The sequence below is a fragment of the Carassius gibelio genome, chromosome B11 (genome assembly GCF_023724105.1).
Source record: "Carassius gibelio isolate Cgi1373 ecotype wild population from Czech Republic chromosome B11, carGib1.2-hapl.c, whole genome shotgun sequence".
Classification (NCBI taxonomy): domain Eukaryota; kingdom Metazoa; phylum Chordata; class Actinopteri; order Cypriniformes; family Cyprinidae; genus Carassius; species Carassius gibelio.
The window spans coordinates 1,235,216-1,249,687 of NC_068406.1; the positions used below are offsets into that span (position 1 = coordinate 1,235,216).

The following is a 14,472-nucleotide window of genomic DNA, read 5'->3' on the forward strand; positions in this document are numbered from 1 at the left end:
TGTAGTTCTTCACACATCTCTTCAATAATGAACATGCAATTATACGCAGTTATCAGTTACGTTAAGAAAAAAGTAAAAAGGTAAATCAGCATCTTGACAAGGTATAAACATGCATTACTTAGGACGGACAGTAATTCACTTGTTTCTGTGAACTTCTGAAGGTAGTGACCTTGCCTTCTGATGTGTAATATAATTTTTCTTTCAATTTCCATTTCCATTTTCCATATATAATGAGCAAATTCATAATTAACCATATTTTAAAACCAACACAATTATCTTAAAAAAGAAAAAAAAAAATTGTAACAAAAATGTTTGTATTTATCTTTTGTTTTGTTTGTCTTTACAAAACTATGCAATCTTGAATCATACTTCCCTAATTAAGCCTGGTGATTTTAAAGATGATTTTAAGACACACTATTTAACAAAAATTAACTGAAAAAAAAAAGATGATTATTATATTTAAAAAAATATATTTTCTTTCTGCCATTATAAATTACTGAAATGATATTATTATGGCACATGATGAATTAATACTTTTGATACATAGCTTTTGTTTTGCAACATAATGCAACTGAACTATGAGATCTGCACAGAGATAAGGTGAATAGGACAAAGCGGTTCCCTGTAATGTATTATGGAATATAACCAATTGGCATCCAGAGATGGATTTACTTGTTTTCTTTTCTTTTCTTTTTTTTTTTTTTTGCAACTTTATTTATGATTTTCAACAAAACATTGACATAAGTTCAGCATTTCTTACAAAAGTTGTGTTCACTCCACCCCCCACCCCCATCCAGGTGGCATCCCCACAAAAAAGAAAACAAGTATACACAACAAAAAATAAAAATAAAAATAAATAAATAAATAAAAATTCCAAACAGTCAGAATGCGGGCATTGAGGAGACTAGGGACGGCAGTCAGAGAGAAGTGCAAGAAACTAAATTACCAACAAATAAAAAGACAATGAGTCAAGCAAAAGGCAGATTCTTGATATGAGTTATGAACGGTGACCAGGTTCTGTCATATTTACCCTCCAAGCCGTGCACTGTATACCTAATCTTTTCCAGAGCTAATCTCAACATCACCTCTCTAATCCAATGGACATAAGAAGGAGGGTTTTTCGCCTTCCAGTTCAACAGTATCAGACGACAGCATGCAACAAAGCATAGGCTATTGCAATTTTATGGAGGTGGGAGAGCTTTAGCTCATCACGTGCTACACCGAAGATAGCTATCAAGGGGTCAGGCCGCAGTGTTTCGCCAGATATAACTGACAGTGATTGAAAAATTGATGACCAAAAATCATACAAAGATGGACATGACCAAAACATGTGCCCCAAAGAAACAGGGGAATAGTGACATCTAGGACAGTTTGGTTCAACATTAGGGTATAATTTAGACAGTCTTTCATTTGAGTAATGCAATCTGTGGACAACCTTAAATTTAATCAAGCCATGTCTAATACAGAGAGAAGATGTGTGTATGCGCTGTATGGTATTTTTCCAGATGTCTTCCGGTATCATTTCTCCGAACTCTCCTTCCCACGCTGCCCTGATTTTGTCCCATGTATGAGGGCAGCTATCAAGAATTAATGTATAGATCTTTGATATTGCTCTTTTAGTAGGTTGACTCACATTAAAAACTAAATACAGTAGGTCTTTAGAGGGTGGAGATGGGTACCCTGAGAAAAAATTCCGAGCCTGAAGGTATCTAAAGTGGTGAGACTTAGGTAAATTATTGTTTTCACATAAAGATTTAAATGAAACAAAGCCATCCTCAGTGAAGAGATCTCGAAAGAAAACCAAGCCACTTCTGTGCCAAGCTGCAAATGCATGATCTATTTGAGATGGTACAAAAAGATGATTAAACATTATTGGAGAGAAGCTACATGTATTTATCAAATTAAAATGTTTCCTGAATTGAACCCAGATCTTAATCGATTCTGAACCACCAAATTTGAGTTCAGCTCAGTTAATTTAATATTTAGTGGGAGAGGGGCAGTTAAGATTGAAATCGGAGAGACTGGAAGTGTAGCTTTCAGTTCCATATCAGTCCAGACTGGACCCTCCTTATCTGCGAACATGGTTATCCAGTATGTCAACTCAACAATATTGGCTGCCCAATAATAAAACAAGAAATTAGGTAAACCCAAACCCCCATCAGACTTAGCTCTCTCCAGGCTTGCTTTCTTCATACGTGCAGGTTTTTTTTATCCATATGAACAAAGAGATACAGCGGTCCAACTGAGCAAAATAGGATTTGGGGAGAAAAATGGGAATCATTTGAAATAAATAAAGAAACCTGGGCAGTACAGTCATATTCACTGCATTTATCCGTCCTGCCAGGGAGAGTGGAGTTTTTGACCACCTATCCAGATCAGTTTTGGTACGATCCAAAATAAAGCTGTAGTTATACTGGAAAATAGCCTTAATTGAGTCAGCTATTTCTATTCCCAAAATAAGAAAATTTGTCATTTTCAATTTTAAAAGGCAAATTTTCATAAGTGATCAGATTATTTAATGGAAACAATAAAGATTTTGACAAATTAACTTTATACCCCGATATGTTACTAAACTTTTGTAGCCAATAGAGAAGATGGGGCATACTCTCAATTGGATCTGAAATCTGTAAAAGGAGATCATCAGCATAGAGCAAAGTTTTATGTTTTATTTCACCCCTGGATATACTCTTTATCCTCTCATCAAATCTGATAGCAATTGCCAGTGGTTCGATCACAATGTCAAACAGGAAGGGCGACAGGCAGCAACCCTCGGAAAGTATTCCGAGATCAGACCATTTGTCCTGACTGCCGCCATAGGTGTTGAATATAGAACTTTGATCCACCTACAGAAAGTAGGCCCCATGCCGAATTTTTCTAAAACTGCGAAAAGATAGGTCCATTCGATTCTGTCAAACGGCTTTTCAGCGTCAAGGCTCAGAATAACTTCTGGATGTTTCGTTGAATGGGGGGAAAATATCACATTAAATAGTCTTCTCACATTAGAAAATGATTGCCGTCTGGGAATGAAGCCTGTTTGGTCCTCATCGATAATGGTGGAAATAATAGGGTCTAACCTTTGTGCAAGAGTTTTGGTTAAAATCTTATAGTCACAGCACAGAAGGCTTATTGGTCTGTATGAACTACACTGTACAGGATCCTTATCTTTTTTTAGTAAGACTGAAATCGTGGCCTGGGTAAGCGTCTGAGGCAAATTTCCAGTAGCCAAAGCTTCATCATAGACTGATTTCAGGATGGGTATGAGTTTAGAAGAGAATTCCTTGTAAAACTCCATGGGGAAACCATCCGGACCTGACTCCTTTCCTGTCTGAGACAACTTGATGGCACTCGCTATTCCCTCAAGCGACAACGGCTGTTCTAAAGATGACTGAGCATCTGGAGAAAGCTTGGGGAGATCCAGCGAATCAAGAAATGAGTAGATCTCAAACGAGTCACTACCCACCTCTGATTGATATAGGGTAGAATAAAATTGATTGTTGAGAAATATTTTGAAGTGTTTACATAAAAGTAATTGGGGATCTAACCGCCATGTTCGTTGGGGCGCTACATTGCCTGGGAAAACTAGATCTGGTATCACTATACTGTGGTATTTGGTGCTGGTAATTAAGGGTAATAACTGGTTATCGATAATAAAGTAATCAATCCTGGAGTAGCTATGATGAACAGGGGAGAAAAAAGAAAATTGCTTCGTACCTGGATTTTTTATACGCCAAGGGTCTGATAAACCATAAGAACGAAGTAGAGAATTAATAGCCACTGCAGCTGACGAGAGAGTATTGTTCGACCTTACGCTTGACCTGTCCAACTGAGGATGGAGGACACAATTAATAAAATCTCCACCTAGAATTAGTTTGTAGGAGTTAAGGTCTGGGAGAGTCGAAAAAAAAATTAAGAAAGAATTGTGCATTGTCCCAGTTAGGTCCATAGATATTAGCCAATATTAATGGTGTGTTAAATAGCTGGCCCACTACAACAATATATCTGCCATTAGCATCTGCTATTACTTCAGAGTGGATTTACTTGTTTTCTATATGCACTGCATAATATGAAAACAAACAACAACAACAACAACAACAAAACGTACAAGCATCTTTTACAAGTATACTCACAACAGTACTCTGACAAACAGGTGTGACAAAAGGCATTGCACAATAAACCATTGTAAATCATTTTCTTTTATTCAGTGTCAAAATAAATTGTCCCAAAATTGGGCATCATAAGCTCTACAGCAGATATACCATTTCTCTTAAAAATAAAAGTATTCACATGGTCCATATAAGAAGACAGATGGCTGTAGAAGGTACACAAATCAAAGGCATCTTTTCATTACAATTTCAGTGCAATCCAAGACTGAATTGTGAGGAATATCAAGATCATATAGAATTAATCTGCATTACTACTGTTTAAGGAGATATTTTACTTGATTTTTAAAAACTTGCTTTATCTTTTGATATTTCTAAACAACCAAAAGTTTTTTTTGGCACACATATTCCACATATGGTGCACACACAATTAAACATAATGTGGAATTGAGTTTTTCTCATTTATTAATACTAAACATATATACTACTTTTCCTTTGTTTCAAAATGTTCAATGTAGGAAAAATAGGCTTTATTCATTGTATAAATTAATTAACATATAATGTTTCAAAACCAAAGATTATGTGATCTTTTTCTTTAATGCAGTAGACTACACTTCACTGGTAAAGGAATAAAGCACTGTGGAAGGAATTGTGATGTTCTTGGATTCAACTTTGAAGAAGCATATAATGAGAAAAAATAAATGTAAAATGTAAAATTCTATTAAAGCCTTTACAGAAATTCTAAAACTCCAAGAATTCTTTTGTACATTTCTCTGTGACAGATACCCGGATGTCTTCCTCATCGTACTCGTCAAAGTTACTCGTGTCTCCAGGTCCTCTGCACTTTGGTATGATGGGGGCATCAATCTGTAAAATCAAAAATCCACTAGCTTACAAAAGAGCAGTTACCAAGAACCAGTTATTAAACTGAAACATTAATGTTAAAAACAAAAGGCCACACCTTCTTCTCATAGATTGCAATCCAGTCTGTTGTAGCGAACCATCTGTGGTTTTTGATGTCGTTGACTGCATTTTTTAAATTGCCAAACCTCTTTGTGAGGTCCACCTGCAGCAGATTGCGCAGAAGATCCTTCAGGTCCGAACTAAAGTGTGAAGGAAATCGTACCTGTGGAAATAAAATATTCACATCTGTTGGAAATGTATGGAACATTCGGGGATTTGATAGTTTCATTGACATTTTGTTTATTATTTTTCTTTTTCCCTGACTGTCGGTCATTTTTTACTTTTGTTAGCAGAGGTTTTAAAGAGGTGGTACAGTATGCATTTATCAAACCTTAAATTAGGATTGAATATTCAATAAAGTGCAGCAAAATTATAGCCATGCACTGAAGAAAGTGGATTTACATTATTTATATATGTGCACCAGTTGCACTCCAATTAAGTATTTAGTTCACGTGACTGCAAAAACAATGAATTAAATTATTTTAAAATGACCAAATAATGTACTCTCATAACGATTTTATGTGTGAAAACTGTTTTGTTACATCACTGAATTAACTGAATTATACGATTTTACTATCTAACAACTAACTAACTAACTGTTAACAAACAATAGCACATATTAGCATAATAAATGATAATTTTGCTTCTTAGAAAAACATATTTTATACCTTTCCACCCTCAGCCTAACTAAAATCTCCACTCATCATCACAATGGTAACACAGTGTAAATGAAATGGTTCTAAGTCCCAACATAATTAAACATGATCAAGTCTCCCCCTTTTCTCATCTTGCTGAAAACACACACACACACACCAAAAAATTACTAAAAATATTTTCTATCCCCTAACCCAATCCTAACCCTAACCCTACCCTATATATATATATATATATATATATATATATATATATATATATATATATATATATATATATATATTTATATTACTATGTATGAGAATGTTAAAACTATTTAGAGTGCTAATTTGGTTTGCTTACTCTACATGTTATTTTTTTAAACAACTTAGAACAATATACTGCATCATATTATATCTTATATACTAACAAAACTAATAAAATTAAATGTAAAAATGGATTTGAAAAATTAGTAAAAATATAAGTCCATAACACAAGTACATAATATCACTTCCTCAGAAAAGTATTTAATTTCCTGTTGTGCTCTCACATCAAAACCAGCAACATATTCTGTTTTGAACTGTTTCAGCAGATCTGTGGATATGTGGAGGTGATTTTTTTTCACTGGACAAAACATATGGAAAGAGGACTCATATTTTAGCCAGAAAGCAACAGTTTGAAGTTTAAGAGGTCTTAATGATTGATTTGTTTATCACAAACATCCAGCTTTCTGCTTGACAAGTTATGAATTGATAGATTGGAGTCGTGTGAGGATATCAGCCGTTTGGACTCTCATTCTGATGGCACCCATTCACTTCAGAGGATCAACTGGTGAGCAAGTGATGCAAAGCTAATTGTATCAAATCTGTTCCAAAGAAGAAATAAGCTACATCTTTAGTGGCCTGAGGGTGAATACATATTCATCAAGTTTTGATTTCAGGGTAAATTTGTCTCAAAACACATGATGGCATTAAAAAATTATTTCTTTTTTTTACTTGTTCTGATACAGCAACCTAATTTTATTATACTGATGGAGCCAAATAACTTGTGTAAGAATCTAAATACATTTACATTTAGCTGATGTCTTATCCAAAGCGACTTACAATTGCTATATACACTATATGTCAGAAGTCACACGCACGTGTTTTATCCACTGCGCCAACACCACCCCATATAGGGACAGAATACAGATATACAGTAACACCAAGATGGAAAACCAGGCCAACACCAAGATGGAATTTTACTGGCAATTACAGTACAGTAATAAATAAAATAAATCATAGTAAAAATGACTGGGATTTTTCTGACCTTGCCAGATACAATTTTCTCATAGATCTGAATAGGTTGATCAGCAAAGAAAGGTGGATATCCAGCAGCCATTTCGTAGATCAGAACGCCCAATGCCCACCAGTCAACAGCTTTGTTGTAGCCCTAACAAAGAAAGAGAGAAAACATGAAGGATTTGTTTCACTTCTAGAGGAGTAGAACTGCTGCCGTGTTTTCATACCTTGCTGAGAATGATCTCTGGTGCCAGGTATTCTGGTGTACCACACAACGTCCAGGTTCTGCCTTTGACTCGCTTGGCAAAGCCAAAGTCTGTTACCTAAATCACATTCACATATAAGAGATATAATTAAAACAGCAATTACACAACCCAAGTGCAGGCAATATTTAAGTGACTGGCACACCTGGATGTATCCCTGATGATCGATGAGCAAGTTTTCAGGTTTAAGGTCTCTGTAGATGAGGTCTAGAGCATGAAGATACTCGAATGTAAGAACTATCTGAGCAGCATAGAACCGTGCGTTCTGCTCACTATGAGGAAAAATGATGGTTATTTCATTTATAAGAGGAAAAGACAGGTAAAGGCAGATGTTTATTAGCTGTTTACCTGAATCTTCCAATGCGTCTCAGATGTGAGAACATCTCTCCGCCTTGGATATACTCCATCACCATGTATAAATTTGAATGATCCTGTTAAGGTTATTTAAATTAAATCAACATAATGCTGTGTAATACAATTAGTTTCTGTTTTTATGCAATAACGTTGATTTCTTTTCAGTAGCTTAAGCTACATCTTAGAATCCATATAAGTTGCATGTGTACCTTAAAAGCGAACTCCAGCTTCACAAGGAACGGAAAGGACACTGCTTGTAATATTTTCTTCTCGTTTAATGTGTGTTCTATCTGTTTAAGCTTCACCACCTGAAAAATCACCAAAAGCAGGAAGAAATACTGAATAAAAAAGAAACGAAAACTAAAATTCTACACATTTCAAATACTAAAAATATATTGTTTTTAACATACTAAAAGCATTTCTTATGTAGAACAGTGTAAATAAGTAAGGTACAACGGGGCTAGATGCTTCTTTTATTAATCTAATTTAACTTTAAAATTCTAATTTGTGGAAAAGGTTAAAGAATGAAAGTGATATAGTGTGTACAGTGTTTATTGGCAATTACTGAAAAAAGAAAAATATTGGAATTAATAGGAAATCTTTTGTTTTAAAAGATATGTGAAAATTTTAGGGATTCTCATGCCATACTTTGCATTATTTTGATATATAAAAAAACAACATTTACCCTTTTGTACCCTATTTCTAAAAACACCATCAGGCAATATTTGTGGTTTTAAAACTATTGCAAAGTAATATTTGTGGTTTTGATGAAACTGTTTTAGATTTCAGTTCATGAAGAAGTGGGATCCTGACACAGTGACTTTAGAAGAACCCACAGTTATCGATTCATATGTGACTCATTCCGCCAGCATACAGTAGCTAACATTTTAATGCATGATCCTCTCAAAATAATATATTTTGGTTTGATATTTGGTTACATGACACTCTAGCAGTCTTGACTGTGTGACAGTGAAAACATGATGAGGCTGCTCGCTGCGGTTTGATCTTGTCAGCAGAGGAAGTTATAGTTTCCTCCCTGCTCTGTAGATATATTTGCCATTTCACATTATGTTCTGACACATGAAACAAGACTCAACTGTGTCAATTAACCTGCTTCTGAATTCCCTATAATTCCAAAATAATAATCAGTTTCAGTGTTGAAAATGTAAGAAATAGTTAGCTGTAAATTTGATTTGATATAATTAAAGTCAATTTTATAACCCAATTTAGTTTAGAGCATACAAAACATAAAAATGCATTTAGTTGAATTATATTATTCTTTATAGGGAACATCGGGATTCAGTTATTTAGAAATTTCATCTAAATAGAGGTATGCAAACAGAAACCATGCTCATTACCATTCGCAAATCAGTTTTTACATTTTTCAGCAAAAATGTTTTCTGTAAACCAGATTATATAAAAATCTAAACAAATTACATTTATTTTACAATGTTTTGTATGAACAGAATTTAAGGTGTTAAATCCAAATAAGTGCAACTTTACATTTGCCAAAATTATTAGAACACTAGTTAATAAAACTATACATTTCCAAACATTCATTTTACCATTGATTGTATAAATCCAGTGAGATTTTTGTTTGATAACAGCCATTGCTCCACACAGAGATCTGCTCATCATCCAGTCTGTCTGGAATGATGTGAAGAAACAGAACAAACTGAGGCAGAAATCAATCCAGAAGAACTGTGGAGACGTCTCCAAGATGCTTCAAGAGATCTACCTGCAAAGCTACCTGAAAAACTATGTGCAAGTGCATCTCGAGCAAAAACTCCTGCTGAAATGTTGATTTCATTTAGTTCATAGAAGTTATTTGATAAAGAAAATATATTTACACAATTATTTTTGACAGCATCTTAATTTTATAGCATTTTTACACAAGTGCCTTAAATGTTTAACAGTACTGTAGCTTTGGTTTCTTGATGCGTCTTGATGACGTTGCCACAGTTCTTCTGGATTTAGTTTGTTTCATTCTAGACAGACTGATGATGATCAGATCAGATCTCGGTGTGGAGCACTACCTGCTATCAGACAAACATCTCACTGGATTTTTACAAATAATGTATATTTGGAAATTTAAGCTGATATTTCCTACTGACACACTACAGCAAAAGATAGAAACAAGTGATTTAAAGCCATTTTTTCCCTGGTGAAAATACTATGTGGTGTTCTAATAATTTGGGCCTCCACTGTATAATTTGCGTAGCTAACTTATTTGCAGAAAACATACAGTAAATAATAAATTGAGATTACATAAAAATTAAGTTATGCACAGCAAAAACTTACAATATCAAATTTGATTCAAGTCACTGATAATAATAATCACCCACATGTATAATTAATCGCTTATTGAACGATAACTATAAAATCAACGTATTGCTAATTGCTCTAATTTGTACATTTGTACATTGCTCCATTGACATGGAGGAATGGTACTTTTCCAGCTGACCAAAGCTAAAAACAATGACATCGAATCAGAATCCACAGATGAAAGAGCTGAGCCTTTAAAGCAGCAGACAACATAAAAATAGAGCATAATAAACTCATTCATAGTAAACAGAACAAGAACAGGTCTTAAATAATTTACTTTTGAGTTTATGGAACTTATTATGCTTATTATGTTCCCTAAAATAACAAGAACATCCTTAATTGTTATGGTGATACAAGCATTTTCCCCCCATATCTTCATAGTGAAGTCATATTCTTCTTGGAAAACCTAAAAATAAATACTTTCAAAATATATACATTCAGCATTTCCCAAAGCCCCAGGATGTACTCATTAAGAGACTGTGTTAAAGAATGTTATATCTCATAAACAAATACCTTGCACAGAGGACAAAAATCAATTGCTGGGTCCTGTAGGAGATATACAACACAGCATGAATACTCACTTTTTCTTTGTCCAGAATCTTCATAGCGTAGTATCGTCCCGACTGTCTGTGCTTGACAAGCATTACTCTTCCAAAAGATCCAGTGCCAAGAGTTTTCAGTCTGTCAAAGTCATCTAGACACGATGTGCTCTGCAGAACCCAAGTCAGAAGTCAACAATAGTTGTGCTAAAAAAACAACTGTCTATGACTATCATGTTTATTGTAATAAAGCTCCCATACCTGTGGCTGACAGTCCCATTTTCTCAAGAAGTCCTCTTTGGCTTTTGCCAATAATTCTTTCACTAAATAAACAGATAACAGAATTAACATTATAAACTGAAAAAGGATAGCTCAATGCATGCTTTTAAGAAAAGACAATAAACTGCTTTATATGGAATAGAATAGAACAAAACTTTAACATTTTCAGCTTCATTCCAATCTATGTAAATGTGTAACACAGAACTTATTTAATGCTTTGAAGTTGGTCTATCTGAATCATTCTGTCAGCATCCCCTGGGATTTCTACTTCTGAGTAAGGGATTGACATTTTATATTTATGTTTTTGAACTAGATTAAAGAGGGGGCAACTTTAAATCTCCATATGTTAGACATAATTAAAAAATGCAAATATTAAAAAAAGGTGTATTCTGTAATGAACTGAAAGTTGCAGGTACAGAGTATTTGAGTTGAGTTTCATGTCATAAAACCCATTTCCAACAGGTGAAACCACTGTCCAAACTGAAACATATTTCAAATTACATAACACTGGATGTGTTATAAAATGTCTTGTCCTATAAAAGTTCTTGCTATTTAATTTAGGCAGAAGCAGAGTTGTTATCAACTAATCCATCTTTTCTTCTGGTTGGTCAGTCAAATGCATAATCAGTGAAAGCTGCTCAATTTTCTATCCAGAGACAATATCGAAAGTAAAGGTTTAGCCCGCCACCTGCACATGAGATTTGAATTGCATACGTTTGGATTTATTATCAGTAACAATGGTGTATTTGTTTATTTTTACATTTACATTTTGGCATAGCAGGGCAACCTACAGTATTATCAGGTCTGCCATTAACTAAAAGAAAAGTTAATACTTTATGTACAGGACACTTGATGTTTTAACACTAATAAGTTTAGTTTGCTTTAAATGTTTGCTGGCTGTGAGAAGCAAACTGATCTCTTCCTGTTGAAACCACAAAAAGTCTGACAACAATCAAAGTGTGCTGAAATATACAGTATGAACTTAGACGAGACTAACACGTTTTACTCTGGAATTAAAATAAAAGTCCTACTTCATATCCTTCAATCTAGAGCTTGGGAAATCCATCAGATACTCTCTAAAGTATATGAAACGACTTTATTTATATCAAAAGTCAGTCATTAAAAAACAACAACAACAAAACAAACAAACAAACAAACAACAACAACAAAAAAACAGCCATTTTGTGCATTTAATAGATATAATGAAATATTTTAAAATAGTTCATTTTGACTTACTTGTTGCATCCCAAAGGATGGTATACTCTGACACATGTGGCCCCTCATTCTCTATTCCTTTCTCAAGGTATCCTTTTCGATACTTAAAAAATCGACTAGCTAACATGTCCAGCCTCTGAAGGGCAGAGTTGGTGCCTGTTGGCTGCCCAAGGTTTGGATCTTTTGTCTGGGCCATCACATGCACCGTTCACACTGAAGGAAACTCTCAAATGGTCGGTAACCACAAATGCTCTTCAACTGAAGTCTCTATATCACAGAAGTCATAGTCATTTCCTGTTTGAGAGGGTTAGATTAACAAGCGAGTTTTTTGCCATACCACCAACTGAGCTAGTTATACTTCCTGTTGGAGTATTCTGTGTTAATCAAGAAGTAAACACATCAGGCCCTTTGCTCAACACCCAAAACAGTGGAGAAAAACAAAAAGACACTCTAAAGTTCCAAAGGCCATCACAGGGAGAATGTATTGATTCTCACTTAGAGATAACTTGTGTATAGGCCTACCACTAACATGTAGAAATGTTTTACTTATTCTTGAAAATACAGACTTCTGTATAACTGAACTGACATGCCAATATATTGATCATATCATTTGATGTTAGTGCATGTACATGCAGTATGTCTTAATTTTTCAATAAAAATGTGCATACATTAGTTTAAATATAAATAAAATGTGTCTGGCTATTTCATTCTTCTTCTTCTTGCTCATCTCATATGCGTTCTATAAAATAATTTCACCTTAATAGGTTAACTATTACTCAGCCCTGACTAATGTTATTAGGCTACTAATGTAACTATGCCTATTATTATTAGTAGTATTAGTTTTTTTTAGCAGAATGCAAAACAAATATACCCAGGTGGTCAGTGCTTTCCTTAGCACATGAATTTATATTATTACTTACTCCAGAGATCAATTTGTAGCCTAATAAAACGCTTGTGTTAGCAGTTATTAACAGATACCCTCACAAATAAAAACAATCCAGCACATAAACAAAGTAGACAAAACCAATAAAATAGTAGCGTAGCCTGTGATGCGTTAAGTCGTAGCACCATCATGCGGAGAAAATACGAAATAAACATCAGTGATGAAATAGTCTTGATAACAAATGACACTACCGTTTATTCAGTGTTTAATATGTCTAGTATATATATATAAGTAAAGTGCGACTGTAGTTTATAGGCCAACTGTGATTTTTAGTTATCTATACACATAGTCAGCAATGATGAACATAATTTGGTTTATATTAATTAAAATTACATTTGAAAAAGAAGAAAATACGATTATTTATTTCTTTGGAAAAAGGAAATATATGTAATATTTATTTATTTGCCTTTTATTATTAGTCATCTGGAATAAGAACCCGGATGGAAACATTGGTTTGTTGCTAAGAGTCCGTGCGCTCTGGAAGAGTCCATGTATTTCAGAGTGGGTAATTATGGTCACTCACCATTTAATGGTAATCATGGTCCCTCACCACATGCCCCTTAATCTACTGTTTAGAAATAAAGAGTAATTTATATAGATTCTATATGAAATATAAACTGACAAATTGTATTTAAATTATATTGTGTTCTTAGTATTGTGTAAACAGTGTGCAGTCCACGCGCCCCTATTTGAACAATGGATCGGTCCATCTTCATCGTGCACTTGCGTTAACTGGACAACATACAGAGCACAGATCGAGGGATTTCATTTAAAGCCAAACCTTTAAATGACATGTTAAAATGAGATAAAATGCATTACGGCCAAAAATAAGACTTATACAGAAAGAGAGAAAAGAAAGAGCAACAGCGACAGCATCGCAGACAGAGGCTGGAGCCTGTGTATTATAGGTAATTCACTCAAAACCTTCTCATTATTATCCTACTTTATCTGATTTCTGCTGTTACATAGTTTATGCAAAAATTTTACGGACAAATTACAATGTTACGGATAAATAATTATTCAATGGCTTGAGTTCAGTGGCTGTAAGCCATCAGGATGTCTTGTGTGTCAGGATGCGGCGCATCTCTCATCGCATCTGCCTTTTATAATTAATGATTATTTGTCACTTTAATAACATGCACCATAACCTAATCATTATTTATAAGTTTGTAATATTCGATGTGTAGTTTAACTGAGAGCTTCATAAATCGTGGCAATGCAGCACCGGTGTTTTATTATCATCTGGGCCTCTCTGCATCAGGAGGTCTTGCAGGGAATTCAGTGGCAAATGAATCACATGACAGCGCAGCGTAACCTGTTTTTAACTGTGCGTTATTATGAAGAAAGGAATAGGAGAATTAAAGGAGTAAAGCAGGTGTTTGGATGCAAATCTGGATTTAAGCATCCTCATATATGGCCTATACAAAGGCCAGCACTACCATCACATACAGTAATGCTCATGAAATAACTGGTGCACACGAGCTAGATCAGCAAAAACCAGGACCAGGATGTATCTACTGTATGTATCTGTACATTTATCCACCTCATGCCACAGGATCTATCGTTTTTATCAGTACA

At 34.5% G+C, this 14,472-nt stretch overlaps 2 protein-coding genes across 4 annotated transcripts in view; one reads left to right on the plus strand and one right to left on the minus strand.

Annotated features, from left to right (window-relative positions):
• Window positions 1-4,175: 4,175 nt before the first annotated feature.
• LOC127967775 (cAMP-dependent protein kinase catalytic subunit alpha) lies at window positions 4,176-12,301 on the minus strand. The gene is made up of 10 exons (XM_052568457.1): window positions 11,973-12,301; window positions 10,719-10,780; window positions 10,500-10,628; window positions 7,803-7,901; window positions 7,588-7,670; window positions 7,385-7,511; window positions 7,204-7,299; window positions 7,005-7,127; window positions 5,062-5,226; window positions 4,176-4,967 (listed from the first exon to the last, which is right to left on the minus strand). Exons 1-10 carry the CDS (start codon window positions 12,145-12,147, stop codon window positions 4,842-4,844), a joined length of 1,185 nt encoding a protein of 394 aa, XP_052424417.1. The 5' UTR covers window positions 12,148-12,301; the 3' UTR covers window positions 4,176-4,841.
• Window positions 12,302-13,616: 1,315 nt separating this feature from the next.
• LOC127967773 (tubulin polyglutamylase TTLL7-like) overlaps window positions 13,617-14,472 on the plus strand; it is a 121,013-nt gene continuing 120,157 nt past the window's right edge. For all 3 annotated transcript variants that reach the window (XM_052568453.1, XM_052568454.1, XM_052568455.1), the window contains exon 1: window positions 13,617-13,802. The gene's annotated coding sequence lies outside the window, so the exon portion shown is untranslated. The remainder of the gene's footprint in view (window positions 13,803-14,472) is intronic.